Consider the following 23,775-nt stretch of genomic DNA (forward strand, 5'->3'; position numbering starts at 1 on the left):
GTGAAGATGCGCACAGCGTTCAATGCTCCTGAAGCCACTTAATGCTGTGGTTGGTAGCACAGCCAGCAAGTCGGCCTCGGCGCCATCTGCCAGCGCGTAGAGGCCCAATCAGATTGGCCGACACGCTCCCCACACAATTCAAGCCGCTCTGGCTGCAGGCAAGCGAAGGAGGAGACGCTATTTCTGGACCACTTTGCTGATGGCACTTGCAAGCCTTCCATGATGGAATGCCGGCTTCGTAGAGGCCTGTACCTAATCAAGATCTGTACGGGTAGCGTGCCTTAGGGCTGTGATAAGGCTGCAGTCACAATTGAAGCCGAGAAACACTTCTTGGTCTTCCGATAAGCACGGCAAGGCCGGAATGCTGAGTGATGAGAGGGGGCCAGACTACACTGTACAGTTGGATGAGGGGACGCTGAGTCTCGGTAGTGCTGCTGCTCAAGATGCATCGGTATACCTATGCTGTTTTGAGAAAGCTCGCAGGGCACAAAAACGAACCAAGACTATTAAACAGCCGCGGACCATGTCACTCTTGTTGATCGCTGCATACATGCCCACCAAACTGATACTGAACGCTTGTCGTACGACGTTGTTTGTCTCGGTAGCCGTTAAGCATCCAACCGAACGGCATTGACATCATTTCACGATCTGAAGTAAACTTTGTCGTATGATGTTGTTTGACAGGCACCTTCGGTTCCTGAGGCCATCCATGATCTGCCATGCAGCTCGTGTGCTACAGAGCCGGTCGCAGACTTTTGTCCTAAGGCACGAAGGGACATCGGAGACTAAGGCATCCGTGAGGCACCCATGCAACAGATCACACCGAATACCAGCCTCATGTGTCGAATTGGCAAAGAGCGGTATGTGAGGAAATATCTCCCAATAATGCCACAATGCACAGTGACTCGAGCGATTGCATGTTCCTTGCGCTGCAGCCCACGTGCAGCTGCAATTCATGGAGTCCAAGCATTGTCTCGCGACGCCACTCCAGCCGAGCGGGCTCAAACGCATGCTCATAGGCCACGTCCCCTCAGCGGCGCCATCCGAGAAGCCCGCGCATGCACCGCATCAACCCAATCACAGCGTTCAACACACCTGCGCACGTAGCGAGAGACCTGGCTAGCGTAACCCAGTTCCTAGCCCGCCCAGCCCTCAGCGGCTACACAGCAGAGTACATGGCCAGCACAGGCCTTCGCAGCGCATAAACCGCATCTACAATTGCGGCAGCTTCCCGCTGTCTTTTTGCTCGTACTGACACACTGCCTGTATCGAGCGAGCATACCTGACCCGCGCTGCCTGAACACCTAACAAGCCTGAGACACGCATCCGCCTCAGCCATCTATTGTGCCTGACACTCGCTGCCACGCCTTACTGCTTTCGAGCGTGCGCCAACACAGTGCCTGAGGGCTTGCATATAACGAAACCCCCCGCCGCGTGAAGTTCAGCATCGTGAGGGCTACTGGTAGTCTTTGGGAGTAATATCTGGACTCGCGGGTTCTTTCACGACTTTCGTTCGCTATCCACGCCGCGGGCTCGGTTTATGACCTTTACTTTCGTTTAATTCCTCTTGTTCTCACGACATCATGGGCAAGTTAATCAAAAACCACTGGGCGCGTCTGGTCGTTATGACTGCCGCTGCATGTAAGTACAAGTCCCAACATTCGTCACTCTCTCCGAACGATTAAAAGCCTAATATTTCCGTCATCTTCTTTGTGAGCATACACTGACAGCACCAGACCAGATAGCTGCAGCCCTGGAAGCTTTCTTCTGGCCAAAAATCTTCTGGGATTTTCTTACCAAGAATCTCGACTCCGCCGTGAAGCCTTTCCCAATCTTGCAAATCCTGAACCTACTCCTCGGCATTGTGGGCCTGGCGTGGGAATGGCCGTTGCCACTTTTGGCAGGCACAGGGCTACACCGTAGCATCGAGGCGCGATTGATACTGTACCCGCTGAGCGCGCTGTGCGCTTTACTCATCTATCAGGGCACAAACAGCGGACTGTACTACATCATCGGGATGGGCGCGTATTTCTGGGCGTACAGCGAAGGCGAGGTAAGTCCATCCTTCACCTCTGGGCCGAGGGACACCGTGCTAACACGTCATTAGATCGTATGCCCCGAACCTTGGACGCTTCCCAAGCGCGGCTCGACTGTGCGTAAGATGGGAGTGTAGAATCTCTTGACGAAATCCGACTTTCAATTTTCGTACTTTCCTTAGCGCAACGACTTCACGTACGCTCGTCCATGCAGACGGCGTACTACATCACGAAGCGCAAACGTATCATTTGCCTCTTCATCTGCATCTGCATAGCTAGAAGCGCGCAAGCGCAATACCCAACAGCAATATCAATATTACGGATCGAGATCCATGCAAAAAAACATGCTAATGAACTTTCTTTGAAGACTACGTGAGGCACAAGACATTCCAAGCCTGGCGGATGCCTCACTGTGGCGTGGTGTCGAAGCTTGCAACTTCTTGTGCTTCAGCATGCCTGTCAAGATCCACTTTGACTTCTGTGACGATGACACGCATAGTGACGTTCCAGGGACTCCTGGCTGCCTCGATTCGCACAGTGCTTGGTTGCGAGTACTCTAATTCATTCGTGTAGTACATGTCGCGGATGGTGCATTGCGCGGCATTGTGCAGTCTTTCCATTTGAGGATATGCCAATAAGCACTGATACACACTCATACTATGAAGCTAACAAGGATATTTTCAAGTCTGATATCTACTCGTCATCGCTGTCCTCATCGAGGTCATCGTCGTCCTCAATGTCGTTAATATCGTCCTCGAGGTCCTCGTCTTCCTCAAACTCTCCACTATCAGCATCGAACGTCTCGGCCTTGGCCTCTGCATCCTCCTTCTCGTACTCTTTCTTCTTCTTTTCCTCTTGCTTCCTTGCATCGTCGAGCTGTTTCTGTTTCTGGTCCCTGACTTTCCTTTGGCCAGCGACGTAAGCGCCCAAAGGCGTCTTTTCCCAGTCCACATCCTTCAGGAAATTATCAACGCCAGCGCGGTCGTTAGGCGCGAAGTCGACCTTTGCACGCTTCTCTTCAATCCACTTTGCATTGGCCTCCAGTTTTTGAATAAGCAAAGCGAATAGAGAGTTGATCTTGGCATTTCGGTTGCCAGAGGCTTTCTTGGTCATGGCTTTGACCCAACGCTTGAGCATCACAATCACGGGGAGCGCGAGTTCGGGGAACGCGATATTCTTGGTCCATAACAGGAAGAACTCTGACAAGAGCTCAGCAACCTGTTCACCTACACCATCCTGGTAGATACGCGTGCGCAGGTAAGCTTTCATAGCGCGGATCTGTGTGCTGAACTCGAGGGACTTGAGGGTCGAGGGTTTGGGTGACTTCTTCATCTCGGCGGACTGCAGAACTTCGATGAGCGCGGGCGCCAACGGAATATAAGTTGATGTTGCGGACGAGATGCGAAGTAGGGAGCGAATAAGCTGGAAACGAAGCGGGAAGTATTGTGCTGTGGGGATGAGACGCAAGGCTCCGAGGGTGACCTGGACGACGGGGTAGATCAATGGTCGCAAGGGAGAGGGTTTGCCGGACTCGGCTTCGCGGAGAGATTCGCAGTGGGCAGCTATGACGCGCGACCAGAAGTCGAGAGAGTGGACGTATTGCCAGTTGTAGACCGTCTTGTATGAGTCCTTGGTTTTGTTGGTAATACTGGAACGCAGGTGAACGGCCAGTTGGCGGATGAAGCCGAAGCCTGTAGTATAGCCGACAGTGGGGTCAAGTCCCCAGAGCTCAGAGGCAGTGTTCTTCATCAAATTGATGCCTTGTATGTTATGAATCGTGGTGTTTCGAGCGCCCTTGACGAGGCCTTGGTAGACCTGCTTTAGGACTGCTTCCCGCAAGCTAGGGTCCGAGATGACCATCAGGCGTCGCAGAACTAAGAAAGCTGAGAGTCTGGTGACTTCATTGTTGGATGAGTCCGACCAGACGTCTGCCACAGTCTTGACTATCTCGCGAACGACCTTCTTGAAAGACAAGATGTATGGTAGCAAACTCAACAGCGAGTCGAGTGTGGTGCGTAGCGTAGAGGCGTCGGATAAGTTCTCTAGCAGATGCTGAATCGAGACTGTATGCGACTTGAGGAGCGGTGTCAATGTGCGGAACTTCTTCGAATCCGTGGACACACGGATTTTGCCTCCAGCGCTCTCCTTCGCGGGCAAGTGGTGTTGCAGAACCTTAGGGACAAGCGTGAGGGCGGAGACCAGAACTTGGTGATAGACTGCAATGTGTCAGTAGTGTAAGCTGAATAGAATTGCAGCATGACATACCGTCAGGATCTGATATCGAGTACTTGTATGTTTTCCCTTCCTCGTCGTTGAGATGTGCTGCCGATCGGAAGGCCAGTACAACCTCCTTCATTGCTCTCAAAGACGACTTTGTGTCCATGGCCGATTTCCACTTCTGGATGAGCTGTATCGAGACCTCGTTGCCAGTCGCTGCCTCACTTTCATCATCTGACTCGGGCGCGTCCTTCGCAACCTTCTTCTGCTTCTTTCGCGGCGTTGTCTCGTCCTCACTGGCGCTGAGCGCGTCAATCTCGTCAAGATTGGCGTCCTCGGCGAAGTCAAGCAGCTCTGCATCGTTGCTCTTCAGGTAGTTGTAAAATTCGGGATCCTTCTCCTTCAGCGCCTCGATGTCACGCATGTGTGTCTCGGCGTCGTCGCCCGATTCGCTGTCTGAGGCGGAGTCGTCTTCGCTGTTCGCTGTCGCATCGACCATCTCTTCGTCTTCCGAACCCTCAGAGTGGTCCTCCTTGACAGGTGTCCGCTTGCGCTTCCCGGTCTTTGCTTTTGTCTTCTTCATCTTGGGCATGTCGAAGCCGCCCTCGAAGAACTGATCCATGGACATGTCGCCGAAGTTGTCCTCGTTGGCAGACTTGTTAGCCTTCTTCACACCATCCTCTTCGAGATCCTCGGCTTTTGCGTTGTCGGACGCCTTGCGCTGCTTCTTTTTTGCGTCCATTTGCTTCCTCTGCTTGACTTTGGCGACATTTTTGCGCGCCTTGATGACATCGCCGAGTTTGTTCTTCTCGAACTTCTTGGTGGCCTTGGAGACAGGCATGGTGACAACAATATGCGCTTTGCGCGGATTGACGTTCTGTTGTTCTTTGGCCGGCGAGAATGTTCACAGAAATCTCAAGCACTACTTTTTCGACCCACTTTGCTTCAAAAAGTTAAGATGGTGCAAGCTTGGCAGGGTCCAAGCTCGCTGTGGCTCCTTCCCCACGCGATGGGCTTGAGCAAGCACGGCCAACCATTGCCGAAGCTTACGCCATCGTCAACAGTATAACTCGCAACACAGTCGACGACTTCCCTGTAATCTGATCTTTTGGCGTATCACATTGCCTTCTCCGGATCATGTACAGCACCAGGCAGTTGGCATATGCGCCTACGCCCTACATTCCACGCTCCGCCCTGAATGCGACCATCAATCTCGACGAGGAAGCCAAGCTGTCCACGACAAATGCTGAGCGCGACCTCAACGATTCGCTGGCGGAAATTTACAGCATCATCGTTACGCTAGAGGGTCTCGAGAAGGCGTTCCTCAAGGATTCGATCATCGAGGGCGATTACACCGACACATGTAGTAGACTTCTGAAGCAGTACAAATCCAACCTTGCAGACGAGACGATTGCGAACGCCTTTGGCGATCTGGACTTGTTCAAGAGGGAATGGGAGGTATGTCGATCGATTCTACAGCCTTATCGAAGGGTACGTCATCCGCAGGCTAACACGGTACTCAGCTTGACTGTCCGCGAGCGACTGAACGATTGCGTGTAGGCGTTCCCATAACTGTTGAGCAGGGCCCATCACGCACGACAGCTCAACAAGGCGACTTTGCCGATGCGACGCTCGTTGTCAACGCGACCGAAACCTTCATCACTCTGCTTGATGCCATCAAGATCGGCCTCGTAGAGAAAGATACCCTTCACCCCCTGCTGGTCGAAATCATACAGTCTGTCAATCAAGTGACAGATAAAGAATTCGAAAATAAGGGCAAGATTGTACAGTGGCTTATCGCCTTGAACCAGATGCGAGCATCGGAGAAGCTCGACGACGAGCAGGCCCGACAATTTCAATTCGACATGGACCAGGCTTACTATGGCTTCAAAGCTACCTTAAAGAAGGATTGATAGGAGTGTTGCAGCCATTCCGACATGGAACATCCTCACCCACACCTCCCTTGTGTGTACACAAATCTAGCCCCGCCAACGCACGGGCCAAACCAGATTTCTCACGATTGTTCACCGACAATGGCGAACACTCGACTGAGCATTTCCAAAAATGGAGACACTGGATGGTAGGCTGCACGTGTTTCCATTTAGCCAAAGAAGCTGACCAGTATTTCCAGTTCTTGATCTACCCCAAATCTATACCCGACCATCCGCCGAGGCACTCCTCAAAACGCTCGGACTTTTGACAATCGCACCCCAGTCGTGGGACGTTGATCAAAATGCAGAACATACCAAATTAGAACACTCCGAATACAGAGAGCAGACCACTACGCAGAGAGCGGTTCAGGTGAACCCTGAAGGCGTCACACGATACCTCACAAGCATTGTGAGCAGTCCTCTCAAGTGGATACACGACGACGAAATCAAAGAAGAGATATGGAACCAGGCGAGTTTCCGACTCAGCGAACGCTCTGGTCGAACCGCTATGGGCGCACTATCTCGCGAGTTCCGCATACCTACGACTCATGACTCTTTCATCTTGAGCATTCACGAACCTGCCTTGACTGGCGACGACCTTGGCCTAAAGACTTGGGCCGCATCATATATGCTCTCTAAACGACTGCACCAATTTAATCTGGTCAAGACTCCACGCGATTCAAGGTCACGTATTCTAGAATTGGGGTCGGGTACCGGACTGGTTGGACTTGCCATGGCTGCTCTTGGGGCAGATGTCGTTCTCACGGATCTACCTAGTATACACGAAAATCTCGCGCGCAATGCGAAAGATAATGCTGCAATTGTCGCACATAATGGTGGTTCAACACGTACTGGAACACTAGACTGGACACATCCTGCATCTTGCGAATTGTACACCGATGGCGTAGCCACCAAAACACTTGACGCTGCCACTTCGAAGTTCCCTATCATCCTTGCTGCTGACTCACTGTATTCTCCGGAGCACCCTCCCATGTTAGTCGGCACGATTGCAGCATGGCTGTCTGAAGACGCCGATGCCAGGGTCATTACCGAATTTCCATACAGAGAAGCCTACCTGCCAGAGATCAGAGACTTCAGGGAGCGAATGGAACGCATTGGACTTCACATTTTGGACGAAGGCGAGGAGAGTGGCTTCGACGACTGGGGGGCATCTGGAACAGCTGATGGCGAAGAAGACAGAACGCTCGTGACTTGCTGGTGGTCTCACTGGGGCAGAAGGATTCATTGATCCACTTCATCACCGCCTGCGGTGAACCTCCGAAGAGCTGCAAAAACATCCCGGGACAGACACCACGATACCATGGACGAAGTCGTATTTGAGTCTTAGCACCATCGTTGGCGCGGCTCAACACGTTCTGAGTGGCTTGTCACTCGTTAGTCGGGAAGGCATTATGAAGCCGCGGTAGATCAGGCCAGTAATGCTCTCGGTGAATCGCCGAGGGACCAAAAACCGACTCCGACAATCAGACGCCGGATAAATGGCGCGGATGATCTTACGCTTCTAGAACCCCAATTGCACTAGTGGAGCTTTCGGCGGTATAGCTGAACGCGAGGTACAGCTGCGGCTCCACTCCTCCTTTCGTCATAAATCCACAACTTTTTGGTCGCGCGTGAACATCTTGTCAGGTTGCTCTATTATATCTCAAACCACATTCCTCCAAACCTCTTCAGAATTTGTAATTGTTGCTGGAACACAAAGACATTACACACCAACCCAGAAGCCATCGCCATGTCTCAGACAACCGCCCAGAAGGTAAGCTCCGCTGCCCCACCACCCCGCGCGCCAGATGAACCCATCATAATCAACAACTCCACACGTACAATTGCAGTCGCGTAGACCTAACAGACTCTCAGAACCCCTCGTTCGTCCTCAAAAAGAAAGACGAAGTCGTGTACGAAGACCGCCCGATCCCCGAGCTACCCTCTCCATACGATGTCCTCGTGAAGCCCAAATGGACGGGCATCTGCGGATCTGATGTCCACTACTGGGTCGAGGGCCGTATCGGGCACTTCGTAGTTGAAAAACCCATGGTTCTTGGCCACGAGTCGGCCGGCATCGTTGAGAAGGTTGGCGATAAGGTCAAGACATTGAAGGTTGGCGATCGTGTCGCTATGGAACCAGGTGTTCCATGCCGTCGCTGCGTGAGATGCAAGGAGGGCAAGTACAATCTTTGCCCTGATATGGCTTTCGCTGCTACACCACCCTACGACGGTACCTTGGCCAAGTACTACGCGTTGCCCGAGGATTACTGCTACAAGCTTCCCGAGAACATGAGTCTTGAGGAGGGCGCGCTCATTGAACCCACAGCTGTCGCAGTCCACATTACAAGACAAGCGTCGATAAAACCAGGCGACTCGGTCGTGGTATTCGGTGCCGGTCCGGTGGGATTGCTGTGCTGTGCTGTTGCAAAGGCCTACGGAGCAAAGAAGATTGTTACAGTCGACATTAACGACGAGAGGCTAAAGTTCGCACTCCAGTATGCTGCAAACGCCAGTTTTAAGAGTGCTCGTGTAAGCGCAGAGGAGAACGCAAAGAACCTCATCCAAGAGTGCGAGCTTGGTCCTGGCGCAGACGTTATCATCGATGCCTCAGGTGCAGAACCCTGCATCCAGACTGCTATCCACGCCTTGCGCATGGGCGGCACATACGTTCAGGTACCTCTTCCTCCATCTTCTCTCAATCTCAAGAAACTGACGTGTTTCAACAGGGCGGCATGGGCAAGCCAGACATCAACTTCCCCATTATGGCCATGTGCACAAAGGAGCTCAACGTCAAGGGCTCGTTCCGCTACGGTGCAGGTGACTATCAGACAGCCGTTGACCTTGTTGCAAGCGAGCGCATCAGTATCAAGGAGCTAATCACAGGGAAAGTCAGTTTTGAAGAAGCAGAGAAAGCGTTCGCGGCTGTCAAGGATGGCAAGGGCATCAAGACCCTTATCGAAGGGCCTAAGGAGTAGAGACCGTCTGAGCAGAGTATGAAGGTAGAAAAACAAACTCATAATAGACAACGTGAAAGATGAAGTTTAACGCTCAGAAGCGGCGCTGGATGCTGTTGGGTGAATCATTAACGACGCGTATTGTGAGCTAAGTGTGTATATTAAATCTTTCTGATCTGGATTACCTACGCTTCACATGTGTCAATTTCATAGCGGTGTAGCAAGACCTCTGAATGAACAACAGGTACAGGATTGACCTGGATTGCTGCAAACGCGGGACAAAGTCCGACCGCGACTCCTCGTATTGCAATATCGCACAGTACTTCTCACAATACATACATTTCAACCAAATTCCCCAAATTGCCATCAAGGCCCCCTCCCCACCATCTACGCAAGCGCCTTACACAGTCCATTGTACGCTTCCTTGGCTTGGAACTGCGCATCAAACAACAACGGTGTACCGTCCGGCCTCCACGAATCCGGATCGCGTACACCCCATACTGTAACACCCACGCAGTTCTCCACGTCCGCACATGCACCTACCGCCGTCTCGTAATCTGCCACCGCTGCGCCTTTGATATCCAGCTCCGTAACTGCACACTCGCTCACCACGCCACACAGTGCCTTCATCGCGCCCGGGAAATCCGCAATCGGCCAATTATTAGCCAAATGCGCCTGCGAGCCAATGCCGTCGATGGGGACACCTGCCGCGACCCACTCCTTGACCTTGGCAATGAGAGCCTTGGTCTTGGTGTACGAGGCGGAGTCGAGGTTGTAGTCGTTGATGTAGAGTTTGGCCTTCGGGTCTGCGGCACGCGCGGTTTCGAAGGCGGTCTTGACGAAGCCTTCGCCGAGGACTTTGTAGAAGACGGAATCACGGAAGGTACCATCTTCGTTAAAGATTTCGTTGACAACATCCTGGGGAGAGTTTAGTATGCGCCGGTAAGGGGTCCTGGGGACAGGAGGAGAGAGACGTACCCATGCGTAGACTTTGCCTGCATAGCCGCCAACAAGCTTGGTGATGTGTGCTTTCATGACGTCTTCTAGCTTCGTTTTATCTGTAATAGCAGATACCCAAGCTGGCAGCTGGCTGTGCCAGACTGTGGTGTGACCGCGAATGAGCTGGTTGTTGGTAGAAGCCCAGTCGACGAGGTAATCGGCACCGGCGAGGGAGAATGTGCCTTCGCTCTTCTCGGTAGCATCCCACTTCATACTGGTAAGTGTCAGTCATAATGGTCGTACCTGAGGATGAAGAACCAATACCTGTTCTCAGGCGTGACTTGACCAAAGTCTGCCTTGATAATGGCGGCGCTGTCGCCAGTGGTGAGTCGGCCCTGGTCTGTTGCCACACCAAAGTACTTCTTGCCCTTGGCCTTGAAGACTGCGTCGAGGGAGCAGTCTTCACCGAAGGCGAACGCGCCGGTGTTGTTCCCAGCACCGGCAGTGGGAGCGGCGGTGGGAGCCGCAACACTGCTCGATACGATGACTACTGAGGACGAGACAGCTTCAGGGACGACAGCAGGACTCGAGGACGCAATCAAGGTTTCGAATGTGGTGGGAACAGCAACAGATGCCGTTACGTTGATGGACGGGAAGGACGCAACGGACGTAGGGACGATGACATCGCTGGTAGCAATTGGGGCAGCAGAAGTCTGATCAGGAATAGAAGTATTGCTGCTGGGCACAGGTGCAGCAGATGGTGCAGAGTCACTGACACCTTCAGTACACTGGGAGTAGTAGTCGTTCCACTGCTTGCAGCCCCAGCCATCTGCGCAGGCTGTCTCGCCAGTGTAGCCTTGGCCACCGCATTGCCCGTAAGGCTGAACGGCAGCGAGAACGGCAGTCGTGGAGGTCAAGCCAACGACGGTGAAGTAAATAGATGACCCACGGACATGCATCTTGGATGTAAAATGTGAAAGGGAGGTATAGAAGTTAGATCTTGTCAAAAGAGTGTGTAGGTAAATAAATGAATGTCAGGAAGCACGCTTCCGAGAAGGTAGATGAAAAGCAAGTGCTGAACGGAAGGACCGAGTGACGAATGAGTATAGGGAGAGCAAGTCAATATATACCAGGACGGGATCTGCTGGTTTTGGTTGTGTGGGCCGTCCGGTAGGAGTCTTGTTTCAAGAGGGTTGAAACGACATCCTGGAGATCATTAGCATCCCTCATTTATATCTTGTCTGCACCCAACAAATACAGCAATCGCAAGCATATTATTATATTAACACGGAAGCCTTCGACTTTCTTCGGCAAAAGTCTCATTGGTGTCATTGAAATGTAGTAACAACAGTGATGTGGCTGGTCGAGGAAGTCTTTCATTTGGCGCCTCGGCCCAGCAGAGCCGCGGCATCTAAAACAAGTTAGAAGGTATTCTACGTCGTACTGCACCCATGCACAACTCCAGGTTGCTTAGATTGTTTCCGTTTCCCATCCCCACGTCTAAAGCATAAACACCGCAAACTCCTCCAATGAGCCACGAGACCTCGCCAGATACACAATGCGCGTCTCATGATTAACCAAAAGGAAGGTTGATCATTACAATCAATCATGCTACTCCCAGACGCAGGCTCACAGCGCGACGGTGAGCTTCAAGCTCTTCTACGCGTGCGAGCTCCATAACTGCAGCGCCGACGTTCTCAAGGCCCTGCTTTGTGAGATTCGCGCTAGTGATGTGCTTAATGTAAGAGCCCAGGTTCACTCCAGAGTATTGCTTCGCGTATCCGTAGGTGGCTTTCGTATTGTCAGTATGCAAGCAATCACGAGGGCTTAGCTTTCCACTTACGAAGAGAGTGATTGACACCCGCGCTATAGTCACCAACGGATTCTGGGGTCCAGTGGCCGACGAAGACACTGCCAGCATTTTCAACAAGGTCCACCACCTTCTCTGCATCATCGACTTGAAGGATAAGATGCTCTGGCGCATAATCATTGCTCAACCTCATAGCTTCCTGCATGTCATCGACTGCGAGTGTGATCGAGTGCTCGATCGCACCGCGGACGATATCAACACGAGGCAAGGCGATAGCCTGCTTGTGTAGCTCATCCTCAATCGCTCCCAACTGGGTCTCGTTCAGTCCGACTGCAATCAAGATGACCTGAGAATCCACACCGTGCTCTGCCTGACTCAGTAGATCTGACGCAACAAAGGCCGGGTTAGCCGTCTTGTCAGCGACTACCAACACCTCACTGGGTCCAGCAGGCATGTCAATGCTGACTCCAGCGTTAGTGTCGTTGGAAACGAACATCTTTGCTGCAGTAACAAATTGGTTACCAGGACCCAGAATCTTGTCGACCTTGGGGACGCTCTCAGTACCGTAAGCCATGGCTGCGACAGCTTGTGCGCCACCCGCAAGCACAATGGCTGATGCACCGACCTTGTGCGCAGCATAGACAACCTCTGGAGTGACCATACCGTTTGCACGCGGTGGGGTAGCAAGAACTAGTGTCTTGCAGCCAGCTACCATAGCAGGCACGCCCAACATGAGAGCCGTGGAGGGCAGAACGGCGGTGCCACCGGGCACGTAGAGGCCGACCCGCTCAATCGGCCTGGCAAAGCGTGAGCACACAACACCTGGCATGGTCTCGACCGTCAACGGCTTATCCTCTTTCTGCGCCGCGTGAAATTTGCGGATGTTCTCGAACGAAACGTCGATAGCCTTGGCGGTCTCTGGCGCTAGCTGCATGAGCTCCTTGGGGAAGGGAGCTTTCAGGATGGTGGATTTCAATGAAGTCGCCTTTTCGAACTTCTGAGTGTACCCGAGCAGTGCCTTGTCACCGTTCGTTTTGACGTCTTCTATGATGGGCCGGCAGATTTCCAAGATTTTGTCGGTTGATCGTTGTGATGGTCGCTGCAGAACAGATGCGATTTTCTCGGGTGTCTCGTTTGCGGCAATGTATCTCCTCATGGCGATACGTCCGTTTTTGATGCCAGCAGGATCATTCTTAGCCTTTGGTACAGAAGCAGCCTCCTTTACTTCCTCCTTCGAGGGCTGTGTGTTATTTGTCGTGCTTGTACCGTTGGTTACAGCGGCAGCCTGTGCAGCAAACGCAGGCTTCGCGTCCCCTTGACGCCTCTTCACCTTGATGCTCTTAGCATCCAAGTTGCGTTCAACATCTTCGAGTGAAATTCCTGCAGCTACGCACTTGGTCATAGCGAAATAGAAGAGATCGGCTGCCTCGAAAGCAATGTGCTCCTTGGTTGTGGCATCGCAGAGCTCGGTCGCCTCCTCCAGAATCTTCGCTCTCAACAATTGCGAATCGTTGAACAGACGTGCCGTGTATGAGCCCTCGGGTGCAGACTCTTTGCGGCTCTGGAGAGTTTTTTGGAGCTTTGACAATCCAGTGTATTGACCAAAACAGGTGGGTGTGGCCAAGTGGCAGAAGCCTCGTCCTTGTTGGCGCACAATGAATTGCAGGCAGTCGTTGTCACAGTCCAGTGCCAACGACACAAGCTCCTGGATATCGCCACTGCTCTCGCCCTTGTACCACAGACCACGCTTGCGGCTCTGGTACACACCTCTTCCTGTCCGCAGACTCTCTGCAACACTCTCTTCGCTGCTGTATACCAATCCAAGCGCAATGCCTCGCTCATCAGTCACGAGGGTTGTGAAGAGGCCGTCCGGTCGGTCGCTGGTCGCATTGGCCATGAGGAGCTTCGCGACACTGATTGATGAAGGTTCCTTCTGCGCATCAATTGTGAGACTTTCGGCGGGGATTATAGGAATGGCCGAGAGCTTAGCAATGCGCTGGACGCTTTCCAGCTCTGGGCTCGCGAAGGAAATAAAGACCTCGGGCCTGTCTGTTCCATAATCTTTGAGCCATGCCTCGACCAGCTCAATATCCTGCGCCTGGTGGACGTAGACACTGATTTGTGTGCCAGCAATGGCATTGATGATTTCTTCGCGACCATTTCCAGGGAGACACAAGACCAGCCTGTCCTGCTCAATCTTCTTTGCCTTCAGTTCATCTAATTGCGCTCGGGTGACGAAAACTTTTGCAGCCCCGGCATCGAGGAGGGAGACGATGTCGTCGGTCGAAGAAACGCTGGTGACATCAAGATAGTTGGCGAATCTGCCTACGGACTGCTGTAGGTGGGAGAGAGCCTGGTCGACGGTGTCGTCTGCGACGCGTGAGAAGACGTTGCCGACGTAAGAAAGTGCTTGGGAGTTGAGGCCCTTCGCCGATTGCGTGTATGTGCTGGGATCAATCGCGGCAAGAAGCGCAGGAGCCATGATGGGCAAGAGTGTGACACCAAGTCGCTGATCTAAAGCTCTGCAAGTATATGTACAATTGGATGTAGAGCAACAGTGACTCTGAACGCGAAAAAGTTGGGAAGATATGGCATCTGCCAATCACGCCAATCATGACTGGAATCGACCGCGGGGTGTCCCTAAGAAAAAGACCCCACTCTACCGCAATTGGCCGGGAATGACGCATGCACATCTCGATTTCTGAAAGGCGAAATCTGGTTACTAATCGCCCACATCCAGACGATCTCTCGTTCATGATCATGGCTCCCGTGTTTCCAATCGCCAAGCAAGTGCAATAGGGCTCTGGCCTCTCAAGTTTCAGAAAAAGCGGCGGATAAGCGACCTTCAGGCTGACTGACTTTAATACCGAGCCTGTAGACATTACAATACTCCAAGCCAAAATCTATTCAAGTTTTACTTATATCGTACATACATAGGTAAAAAGTGCTCTATAGAGTTTTTGTGCGTTGCCCCGCGTCAGCGCCTCCGCAGCGTGTAAAATGCCGAACCACCCGCAGTTGGCCATTGCCGAATGACTGACCTCATAGTATGCTGACATGAACACCAGCCTGAGCATATAGCCGACTCTAGGACTGCTACTCTTTCAGACATTCCCCAATAAAACACCCTCTTCACAGTCGACAGCGCCTGTAACACAACTGCGAACATGTCATACTCACCACCCAGCTCCGCAAAACCCTTCACCCTCAACATCCCCGACGAAGACATCGAAGACTGGCGCCAACTTCTCAGACTCTCCAAGCTTGCACCTGAGACATGGGAAAGCTCCCAGGAAGACCGCCGGTACGGAGTGACGCGCAAATGGCTCGCAGAAACGAAAGACTACTGGCTTAACACTTACTCATGGCGCGACGAAGAGAAGCATATCAACTCGTTTCCTAACTATCGCATGCAAATTGACGGCGTCGACCTGCACTTCGTTGCCCTGTTCTCTGAAAATAAGAACGCTGTTCCCATCCAATTCTTGCACGGCTGGCCAGGTTCATTCATCGAATTCTTGCCCATGCTCTCACTCATCCAAAAACAGTATCCCTCTGCCAAAGACCTACCCTACCATATCATCGTGCCATCACTGCCTGGTTACACGCTCTCAACACGCCCCACCCACCGCGAATTTACTATAGACGAGAGCGCCGCCGTGCTCAATCAGCTGATGGTAAACCTGGGATTCTCGAAATACATTACACAGGGTGGAGATGTAGGGTCGTACAATGCGCGCGTCTTAGCACAGAACCATAAGGAATGCGTGGGAATCCACCTGAACATGTTGACAGTGCAGGACCAGCCTGACCAGAGCAAACTGACCGATCTCGAGAAGACGGCGATCAAGTCGGCGAGAGCATGGCGTCAGACAGGTAGCGCGTATGCGCAGGAACACGGCACCAGACCGAGCACGATCGGGAATGTCTTGAGCTCAAGTCCGCTGGCGCTGCTTGCATGGTAAGATCTCTCTTATCTTACCACTTCCACGGGAGTCCAACCCACAAGACAACCTCGATCCCCTAACACCACTTCAGGATTGGCGAGAAATTCCTCGAATGGTCCGACACCGACCCAGATCTCTCCCACATCCTCACCAACATCTCCCTCTACTGGTTCACGTCCTCGATCCTGACCTCGCTGCAACCCTATCGCCAGCTGCACGGCCAGTCCGGTATTTCATTCGTCTACATCGAAAAGCCCGTCGGCTTCTCGTTTTTTCCGTATGAGCTGTTTCCCGGCATCAAACACGTCCTGGACAAGGGCGCCAATATTGTCACATACGAGCAGCATGAGAGCGGTGGCCATTTTGCGGCGCTGGAGAAGCCGAAGGAGCTCTGGAGCGATGTGGAGAAGTATGTGGAGGTTGTGTGGGGAAAGGTATGAGGGTCTCGTATGTTTTGTCGTCGTCCTGTTGGATTTTGACTGACGCATGGCAGGCGGGTGGGGAATCGAAGCTGTAGTGAGTGCTACCTTGTGTGCACTTCCTAAGTATAGGAAGACTGCTCGCTGATTGACGAATTCGAATTGGAAAGGGCTTCAGCGCAGAACGGTATTGTGCATACGTTGCGCTGTGATCATCAAATTGAAGTTTCGAGGCTGTTTCGAGGCTGTGCATACATATGGAGGGAGTAATCTGGGATCATCTTTGGGAATCATTTAACTTTGAATTCATTATATATCGTCGCTAAGTTTAAGACTTGTACACGTGGATGACATGGGGGTTGCAGTAAGCAAGCAGACCAGTCTTGCCCCACTCACCACCGATACCAGACTCCTTGTGTCCACCGAAGACGGCCTGGGGTGTGGGCTTCTCGTATGAGTTGACAAAGACCGAGCCAGCTTCCAGCCTTCGGGCGATCTTGCAGGCCTTCTCAACGTCCTTACCCCACACGGTGGCACCGAGACCGGTGTTAGTGTCGTTCGCGCGAGCAATAACCTCCTCAAGATCTGACCATGGTTGTGTTGGCACAATAGGACCAAAAGGCTCCTCTTGAATAATGCGCGAGTCATTGGGTGGGTTATCCACTAGTAATAAATTAGTAATTGCAATAGTAGTAGTGCTTTGTACATACCGATCGTAGGCTGGATAAAGTACCCTTTTGAAGGTGCGACATCAGCAGAACCGACGGCGAAGGTGTAGCCCTTGGATTTGCTGTCCTCGAAGAAGCCCTTGACGCGGTCGTACTGCATCTTGTTCTGGACGGGGCCAAGGAGGTTGTCACCGTCGTCGGGGTTGCCGACCTTGATGGTCTTGGTGTAGTTGACCATCTCCTCGACGAACTCCTTGTAGATGGACTCGTGGATGTAGATGCGCTTTGTGGCAACGCAGACCTGGCCCGAGTTCTGGAAGGCGCCCATGACGACCTCGGGGGCAATCTTCTTGATGTCGACGTCGGGAAGGATGATGGAGGCATCGTTGCCACCGAGCTCGAGGGTGACGCGCTTGAGGGTCTTGGCAGATGTCTCCATGACCTTCTTGCCTGTAGCAATGGATCCGGTGAAGGAGATCTTGGCAATGTCGGGGTGCTTGCACATCTCAGCGCCAAGCTCGTTGTTGCCACCCACAACCTGAAGGACACCAGGAGGGAAGACCTGCTGGGCCAGCTCGACAAACTTCAGGGATGTGTAGGGTGTGAAGGGCGAGGGCTTGACGATGATGCAGTTGCCAGTCATGATAGCAGGGGCAATCTTGCCGACTGACAGGATGAGAGGGAAGTTCCACGGGCAAATAGCCGCGCAGACACCGAGAGGGGAGTACTCTGTGTAGACAGTCTTCTCGTCGTCCTCGAAGCTCTCCGAGGGGACGTCGAGCGTTGTGTGGTAGCCGATGAAGCCGGCAACACCGCTGACCTCGATAGCAGCGAACTTCCTCTGTAGAGTCGTCAGCGCCTTCCACCTGCAATCCGAAGGAAGCGACTTACGGGCTTGCCGGACTCCTTGCAGAGCAGGGACACAAACTCATCCTCGTGCTGCTGGAACAGGGCAATCAGCTGACCAAGGGCCTCCTTGCGCTTTGCCACTGGAGTGTCTCTCCATGCGGGGAAGGCCTTCTTCGCAGCGGCAACGGCATCGTTCAGGTCCTGGTTGCTGCCAATGGGGACGTCCCACAGCTCCTGGCTGGTGGCGGGGTTGATGCCATGGTGGATCTGGTCGGAGCCACGGTTCTCGCCGTTGACGACGTTGTAGAATTTCTCGAAGTCGAGAGTGGAGACCTTTCCGGGAGACATGTTGTGGCTGCGGGGAGGAATTGGGAGGAATTGAGTGCTGTATCTGGGCTGCGCGGCGGTCGCTTCTTAAGCAAGCTCGTTCTGGGGAGCCGCTCGACTCCGTTGCCAATCGCACCTGACTTATCCTCGGTAGTGGAGCGGCTGCATACAGAGGCTGGCCGTAAGAGCTTACAATTGTGCTTGGCTTGTCTCACAGACAGCACTACCCCACCTCGCAGAGCGGCCTAGCGCCACTGCGCCGCAGGGCTACGAGTGGATTGCGGGACAGCACTTGTTTAGCAACCATGTATTGGGATAAGGCTGACGACAGCTACCCGGTCCTGTAGTGCGCCTCTCCGCGATGCAACGGGAAATTGGGTGGTTTAGGGCTGACTAAGTCGAGTTGCTAATGCTCTGACATGCCGATCAGAGTATCCGAGTATCAACTTGGTCACAACCACCGCGTTTACTGATCACAGCAGGGTCAACAGGACCGTGCGGGGTGCTGATCCTGCAGCTTCTGCTGGTGGAGTGACCCGCCTGTCTGCGTTGCTCATTATCTCTAATCGCGGGCGTTGACTAGTGGCAGTCGAGTCGGTGACTCGGTGTTCGGTCTAGGTGGAGCTGGAGCTCCATCGCTCCATCTTGGACGGAGCCTTGACCATCTCAGGCGGCCATGCATGCATAAAGGCGTGGGTCGAGATATATTCGTGTGGTTTCAGTCGGGTTGAAGAGGCTCGACAGACCCAGGGATGGTGACCTGATGATTGGCACTATTAGCGCACGCAGCTCATCCACTTGAGTTCCAGAGGCTGGTCTGAAGCGGAGCGCATTGTGGAACGTCGCGCAGTCGCACTCTGATGGCGGTTACAAGACGGTGTTCAACTGTGGTTACTGCTAAGCATCTGGAAGGCTGCGCTGTCAGCGCCGTCAGATGCACCTCTCCCTAACACGGAGCGCGCTTGTCTAGATTCAGGGGCCCTGCAGCTATTAGGATCAGCCTTGTTTGCGCCTCAGGATCGTCAAGCATTAGTCCGTCGCTGCGGGAGGCCTGGCGACGTGCGAGGCTGTAACAGACACAGCTGCATACGTAACACTGACAGCAACCTAGACAGCGACATTCGTTCGTGACTCAAGTAACCAGCAGTCGAAAGCACACATGTGGCAGCCTGCCTGCCGGTCACAGCACAGGGAAGACAACCTGCTCATGAAACAAAGTACAAAGACATATTGTGAGCTCCATCCTGACGTAGAAGTAGGATTGTAGTAGATGTATCCCAAAGTCGGCACCTTTAACTTTGTGTAACTTTGTGTAAACAAGGACTGGGGTGAAGACCTCATACGCCCACCCTAACACTTCTTCCATTGAACGTACAGATTCGAGCTCAACCTCCCGCTTTCCTTTGTGATACCAAGAAGCCCGTTCTCAGGTCCTGCGAGCGGCGTGAGCGCCACGCTCGCAACGACATTAAACAGCGCAGTGCCTGAGCAAGGCGACCACACCGCGACATCAACGGCATCTTGCTTCCTGAACCGTTCCTTCGTAGGTCCGCTCAGAGTCAGGGTGCTCGACGTCTGTGGCAATCAGCGGTGGTCGGTCGACGTTTTCCAGCCATGCACAAATTCAGGTCTCAGACTTGAGAGACCGGGAGAGGATGAGAGAAGAGTAAGAGGATAGCGTACCTGCTCTGCCTCACCCGAGAAATAATATGTGCCCTTGACCGTCCCGGAAACACCGCTATCCAACTGCGCATACCCAGCATACTCGGCATTGTAAACCGCAAAGCTAAATCCCGCGCTGTACTCCAACTGTAAATTGAGCTGGCAAAACTTGCGCGCGTCTGCGACCTCCACCTTGGGCCCCACAGCAGCAGTGAACTCCTTGCCAAAATCTAGCACTGTCAGTGAGCTCTGCCTGGGGCCCAACGTAGAGTCGTCAACTTACAAATCGGCAGCACCGCGTTGTCGGTCCACCGCACATCAACGCTTCCCCGCGGACACCCCGAGCCGCCCGACACCACATCTGTGATGTTGAACGCAGGAGGGGTCGAGGACGCCGTCTGCGGCAGCGCCGCGGCCGCAGCCGCCAGCACCAGAGTGAGGAGTACAGACTGCATGGCGGAGACTAGCAACTCGGTTCAAGGATGAATTTGTGGGTACAGCGGTCATCATTGACGGAGGGCAGCGTCCTCTTATACCACGCGCCGCGACGCACATGTTATGGCCTGGCGAGAGAAGACAGCGATCCAGAGCAGGTTATGCAGCGCAATCTATCACACTGCAGCCGCGTCGGTCTGCGTCCTTGCTGGTGCCCACCGGCCATGCCCACTTCCACCACAGCACCGCGCCAACAGCTCGCCTGCACGAATCCCCTAGCCCCAGTGACGCCCTCGCCCCCCCCGACCCGCTGCGTCAATCCGGGGTAAACGACAAAACCATCGTTCGAGCAGCTCCAGTGCCCGGTCGAGGCGCACATCGTCTATTCGATATGAAAAGACCGGAGTCGAGGTGCGCGGTTTGGAACGGGTAAATACCGTAAAGCTGGGCGGCGGGGATCAGGGGTCGGGATTGGGGTTCGGGTTGGGTGGGTATATTGGCGGGTTGTATAGGAAGCGTGCGCGGGGCGATGCGAGGGCGCTTTGGGGAGAAATGGACGGGGAGCAGGATTGCTGCGCTGGGAGATGCGTCACAGAGTGGTGGCAGGAGTGAGGGTTGAGTGCTATATGCTGCTTGTATACGGACGCTTACGAGGGCCGGTGGGCGGGGTTCCACGAGCTGGTTGAACTGAAGAGGCCCTCGCCCTGCGCGTCCTGAGCGCTGTTGTGCTCCATCGCGTCAACGACGACTTCATTGTCTTGGCTCAATGGGCTCGTCTCGCTCATGGCACTATCAGCTACTTCCTCGCTCCCTTCGCTATCGACATCCACCGTCTCCGCATACGGCGGAGGATTCAGCTCGTCTCCACCCTCGACCCACACCCGCTCCAGCTCCTCCTCAATTGCAGATCTTCGCGCCTTCCACTCCTCGACTTTGGAGAGTCGCTCGCGGAGCTCGGCCAGTTCTTTCTCGACCGAGGATTTCTCGGACGCGGTGCCGATGCGCTGGAACTCCCATTCCTCACCGGACTCGCCGAGCCCGAGGGTCAGGAGGTGGGTGTGGTATCTCTTGAGAGAGGCGCGGGTGGATATCGTGATGAGTGCTGTGAGCACTGTCAGCCCACATGTTCGTGCGGTGATGAAAGAGTGGCTACTTACTGATACCCTTCGCTTTGCAGCGTTCGTACAACAGGCCCTCGACATCGCTTGACACGGCGCTCGTTCCTTCGTCAATGAATGCGTAGCGGGGCTCGTGGTAAAGAAGACGAGAGATGCCAATGCGCTGTTTCTCGCCGCCGCTGAAGACGTCTTTCCACACCTTCTTCGTGTCCCATCCGCCTTCTCGATCTGGAATATATCCCAGCTTCGCCTCCTCGAGCACAGCCAGGAGCTCTGAGTCCCGCCTTCCGGCGTCTTTCATATCCACTGCTGTGTGCGGGTAAATGACCTGGTCGCGCAGGGTGCCGGTAGATAGGTACGGGCGCTGCGGGAGGAACATGATACCATCCATGCCAATCGACCGAGGACGAGAGACCAAGCCACGGTAGGCAGGCCACAAGCCCGCAACAATGCGGCTCACAGCAGACTTGCCCACCCCGTTGGGCCCGGTGATGAGGAGATGCTCACCGCTGTGCACGATAAAAGACAGAGACTCGAGGAGCTCGTCGCCGCCACGAGGGTGTAGCGCAGGCGCAACGACTGGCACGTGTTCAAGGCGCAAGCCATCGAAGCCGCGGTGCACAGTGCCCTGTACGTCAGATACAGAGTACAGTTCTGGGCGGGTACCTGGGGGCGGCATGTAAGCGTCTGCGTGGACGCGGTGCAGGGTGCTGATGAGCGTGTACACGCGCGATGTGTAGCCTGCGAGCTCGGACAGGTCTTTGATGCTGTACATCATTCGCCCGCCTGCATCGGCGAGCGAGAGCATGAGTCGCTTGTTGGTAATGAAGTCTTTCATGCGATTTCGCTCGCGACCGGACTTTTCGATGCCAGAGGTGCCCGGCAGTTCAGCGGTGGCGTTGAGACCGCCCCAGGCAGGGAGGAAGACAGGAAGGGAGGTGATGAGGTAGCCGAAGGCGGACCAGGAGTACTTCAGGACGAAGTCTTCAAGCATGTTGTACCTGATCTTTAGGCTGTAGATGCCTTCCATCCAGTGCTTGAGATCTTTGAAGCCGCGCTCGAGGAAGTGCTTTTCCATCTGGTCGCCGCCGTAAAAGGCGACTTCTTCGGCGTTGGCGATGAGGCGGGAGTGCAAGGCGCGGAAGTCGCCCTCTCTCCTGCCCTCGACAGCCTTCAGCTTGCCGAAGGGCGGTGAAAGCTTCCGCAGAATGGTTGCGGTCAGGAAGTAGTTGCTGAGCAGGCCAGTCAGGGCAATTGGGCCCAGGGACTTGAACAGCTGGTAGTTGAAGACACAAAGGTCGACGAACGGCTTGCCGAGCGACGAGTATAGTGAGGCAGCCGAGGCGCAGAACAGGGTCAGGTCCTGGGTGATGAACTGGTCGGCGCCCTGGCCCACGCCGCCGTCCATGTTGGACAGCTTGTAGTAGTTCAGGTGGTCGTTCAGGTACAGGTCGTGGATGTAGCGCGTGAGGCGGGTGCGGAAGGCAATCGACACCTTGGACTGCAGGAACTTGATCATGGCGTTGGTGTACGACGAGAAGGTGCCGACGCCCAGCCACTTGCAGATGCCCCAGAGGAAGGCCTTGCCGTTGCCGGCGACGAGGTCGCGCACAATCTCGCCGTCCAGGCGGGCGACGACCAGCGACAGGTAGGTGCGCAGCATCAGGAAGACGCCGTGGCTGACCAGCAGGCCCGTCTCCTTGCTGTTCCAGCGCGGGATCATGATGTTCAGCAGGCTGAGGAACTGGTGCAGGAAGGCCAGGTTGAGGCCCGGCTTGGTCTGCGGCGGCGGCGCCTGCGGGTTGGCGGCGTCGTGCGTGTGCATGCGCGCGGCGCGCGGCGGCTGCAGGAACAGGCGGCGGTGGGCATCGAACGTGGTCGGCTTGGTGGGGTTGATGACGACCTTGGACGTCGAGTCGCGGTTGGGCACGTAGATGGTGCGGCTGCCGTCCTTGTTCTTGAGCCCCGAGTTGCGCCGCAGCAGCCGCCTGCCCGTCTCCTTCTCGGCGCGTCGCCGCGCGTACCACCGCCGGCTGCCGTAGCCGGTGCCGATGATGGTGAGCAGCAGCGTGAGCGTCGACAGCAGCTTCGTGAGCCGCGACGCGCCGCGCACCCGTGCTCGCGCGAGCCGGGCATAGTGGTCGTAGAGGGCGTGCAGCGGGTCAGTGCGCTCTCGCAGCGTCGATTGAGCGGCCATCGTGTGCCATGCGCGTCGTGCCGGGCGCTGCGCTCGTGCCCTGGGGGGTGTTGCGGGCGCTGCGGGCGGTGGAGTTCGCTGGGGTCGCTGGGGTCGCTGGGGTCGCTGGGGTTGCTGAGGGCATAGCGGGCTGGCTTGACATGTGCAGGTGCATGATGCGCACCCGCGCAGCCGAGGCATGTGAAGGCCGTCTGGGGAAAGTGTGGGGCCCCCAGCAACTGCCCCATTCACGTGATCACACCAGCGTTTGTCTCACATGCATC

The 23,775-nt window shown here is 54.5% G+C and overlaps 10 protein-coding genes across 10 annotated transcripts; 4 read left to right on the forward strand and 6 right to left on the reverse strand.

The window, feature by feature from the left end:
* Nucleotides 1-1,171: 1,171 nt before the first annotated feature.
* C7974DRAFT_328942 (uncharacterized protein) lies at nucleotides 1,172-2,389 on the forward strand. The gene is made up of 3 exons (XM_046139044.1): nucleotides 1,172-1,641; nucleotides 1,737-2,053; nucleotides 2,108-2,389. Exons 1-3 carry the CDS (start codon nucleotides 1,584-1,586, stop codon nucleotides 2,171-2,173), a joined length of 441 nt encoding a protein of 146 aa, XP_046002068.1. The 5' UTR covers nucleotides 1,172-1,583; the 3' UTR covers nucleotides 2,174-2,389.
* Nucleotides 2,390-2,391: 2 nt separating this feature from the next.
* C7974DRAFT_421253 (ribosome assembly protein-like protein Noc2) lies at nucleotides 2,392-5,221 on the reverse strand. Its single transcript, XM_046144286.1, has 2 exons — nucleotides 4,302-5,221; nucleotides 2,392-4,252 (listed from the first exon to the last, which is right to left on the reverse strand). The coding sequence occupies exons 1-2, from the start codon at nucleotides 5,092-5,094 to the stop codon at nucleotides 2,730-2,732; spliced, it is 2,316 nt and encodes a 771-aa protein (XP_046002069.1). The 5' UTR covers nucleotides 5,095-5,221; the 3' UTR covers nucleotides 2,392-2,729.
* A 169-nt stretch (nucleotides 5,222-5,390) lies between these two features.
* On the forward strand, nucleotides 5,391-6,166 carry C7974DRAFT_409571 (vacuolar protein sorting-associated protein-like protein Vps28; the record flags this gene model as incomplete). The annotated part of the gene is made up of 2 exons (XM_046143406.1): nucleotides 5,391-5,711; nucleotides 5,777-6,166. The coding sequence occupies 2 exons, from the start codon at nucleotides 5,391-5,393 to the stop codon at nucleotides 6,164-6,166; spliced, it is 711 nt and encodes a 236-aa protein (XP_046002070.1).
* A 151-nt stretch (nucleotides 6,167-6,317) lies between these two features.
* Nucleotides 6,318-9,162, forward strand: C7974DRAFT_431352 (uncharacterized protein; the record flags this gene model as incomplete). The annotated part of the gene is made up of 5 exons (XM_046144770.1): nucleotides 6,318-6,333; nucleotides 6,385-7,391; nucleotides 7,765-7,831; nucleotides 8,043-8,860; nucleotides 8,914-9,162. The coding sequence occupies 5 exons, from the start codon at nucleotides 6,318-6,320 to the stop codon at nucleotides 9,160-9,162; spliced, it is 2,157 nt and encodes a 718-aa protein (XP_046002071.1).
* A 220-nt stretch (nucleotides 9,163-9,382) lies between these two features.
* Nucleotides 9,383-11,419, reverse strand: C7974DRAFT_116907 (endoxylanase-like protein). The gene is made up of 3 exons (XM_046135084.1): nucleotides 10,405-11,419; nucleotides 10,120-10,354; nucleotides 9,383-10,059 (listed from the first exon to the last, which is right to left on the reverse strand). The coding sequence occupies exons 1-3, from the start codon at nucleotides 11,037-11,039 to the stop codon at nucleotides 9,529-9,531; spliced, it is 1,401 nt and encodes a 466-aa protein (XP_046002072.1). The 5' UTR covers nucleotides 11,040-11,419; the 3' UTR covers nucleotides 9,383-9,528.
* Nucleotides 11,414-14,487, reverse strand: C7974DRAFT_352240 (histidine biosynthesis trifunctional protein). Its single transcript, XM_046139502.1, has 2 exons — nucleotides 11,924-14,487; nucleotides 11,414-11,871 (listed from the first exon to the last, which is right to left on the reverse strand). Exons 1-2 carry the CDS (start codon nucleotides 14,370-14,372, stop codon nucleotides 11,687-11,689), a joined length of 2,634 nt encoding a protein of 877 aa, XP_046002073.1. The 5' UTR covers nucleotides 14,373-14,487; the 3' UTR covers nucleotides 11,414-11,686.
* Nucleotides 14,488-14,642: 155 nt separating this feature from the next.
* On the forward strand, nucleotides 14,643-16,550 carry C7974DRAFT_386755 (epoxide hydrolase-like protein). Its single transcript, XM_046141091.1, has 4 exons — nucleotides 14,643-14,852; nucleotides 14,959-15,851; nucleotides 15,929-16,284; nucleotides 16,331-16,550. Exons 2-3 carry the CDS (start codon nucleotides 15,058-15,060, stop codon nucleotides 16,275-16,277), a joined length of 1,143 nt encoding a protein of 380 aa, XP_046002074.1. The 5' UTR covers nucleotides 14,643-14,852; nucleotides 14,959-15,057; the 3' UTR covers nucleotides 16,278-16,284; nucleotides 16,331-16,550.
* A 2-nt stretch (nucleotides 16,551-16,552) lies between these two features.
* C7974DRAFT_328961 (aldehyde dehydrogenase domain-containing protein) lies at nucleotides 16,553-18,531 on the reverse strand. The gene is made up of 3 exons (XM_046139045.1): nucleotides 17,816-18,531; nucleotides 16,967-17,765; nucleotides 16,553-16,919 (listed from the first exon to the last, which is right to left on the reverse strand). The coding sequence occupies exons 1-3, from the start codon at nucleotides 18,119-18,121 to the stop codon at nucleotides 16,585-16,587; spliced, it is 1,440 nt and encodes a 479-aa protein (XP_046002075.1). The 5' UTR covers nucleotides 18,122-18,531; the 3' UTR covers nucleotides 16,553-16,584.
* An 803-nt stretch (nucleotides 18,532-19,334) lies between these two features.
* C7974DRAFT_116951 (uncharacterized protein) lies at nucleotides 19,335-20,640 on the reverse strand. The gene is made up of 3 exons (XM_046135086.1): nucleotides 20,046-20,640; nucleotides 19,784-19,992; nucleotides 19,335-19,675 (listed from the first exon to the last, which is right to left on the reverse strand). The coding sequence occupies exons 1-3, from the start codon at nucleotides 20,215-20,217 to the stop codon at nucleotides 19,451-19,453; spliced, it is 606 nt and encodes a 201-aa protein (XP_046002076.1). The 5' UTR covers nucleotides 20,218-20,640; the 3' UTR covers nucleotides 19,335-19,450.
* Nucleotide 20,641: 1 nt separating this feature from the next.
* Nucleotides 20,642-23,611, reverse strand: C7974DRAFT_116946 (ABC transporter transmembrane region 2-domain-containing protein). Its single transcript, XM_046135085.1, has 2 exons — nucleotides 21,355-23,611; nucleotides 20,642-21,299 (listed from the first exon to the last, which is right to left on the reverse strand). The coding sequence occupies exons 1-2, from the start codon at nucleotides 23,510-23,512 to the stop codon at nucleotides 20,845-20,847; spliced, it is 2,613 nt and encodes an 870-aa protein (XP_046002077.1). The 5' UTR covers nucleotides 23,513-23,611; the 3' UTR covers nucleotides 20,642-20,844.
* Between the last annotated feature and the right edge of the window lie 164 nt (nucleotides 23,612-23,775).

This window comes from Boeremia exigua (assembly GCF_020726555.1).
Source record: "Boeremia exigua strain MPI-SDFR-AT-0100 chromosome Unknown C7974scaffold_2, whole genome shotgun sequence".
Lineage (NCBI taxonomy): Eukaryota > Fungi > Ascomycota > Dothideomycetes > Pleosporales > Didymellaceae > Boeremia > Boeremia exigua.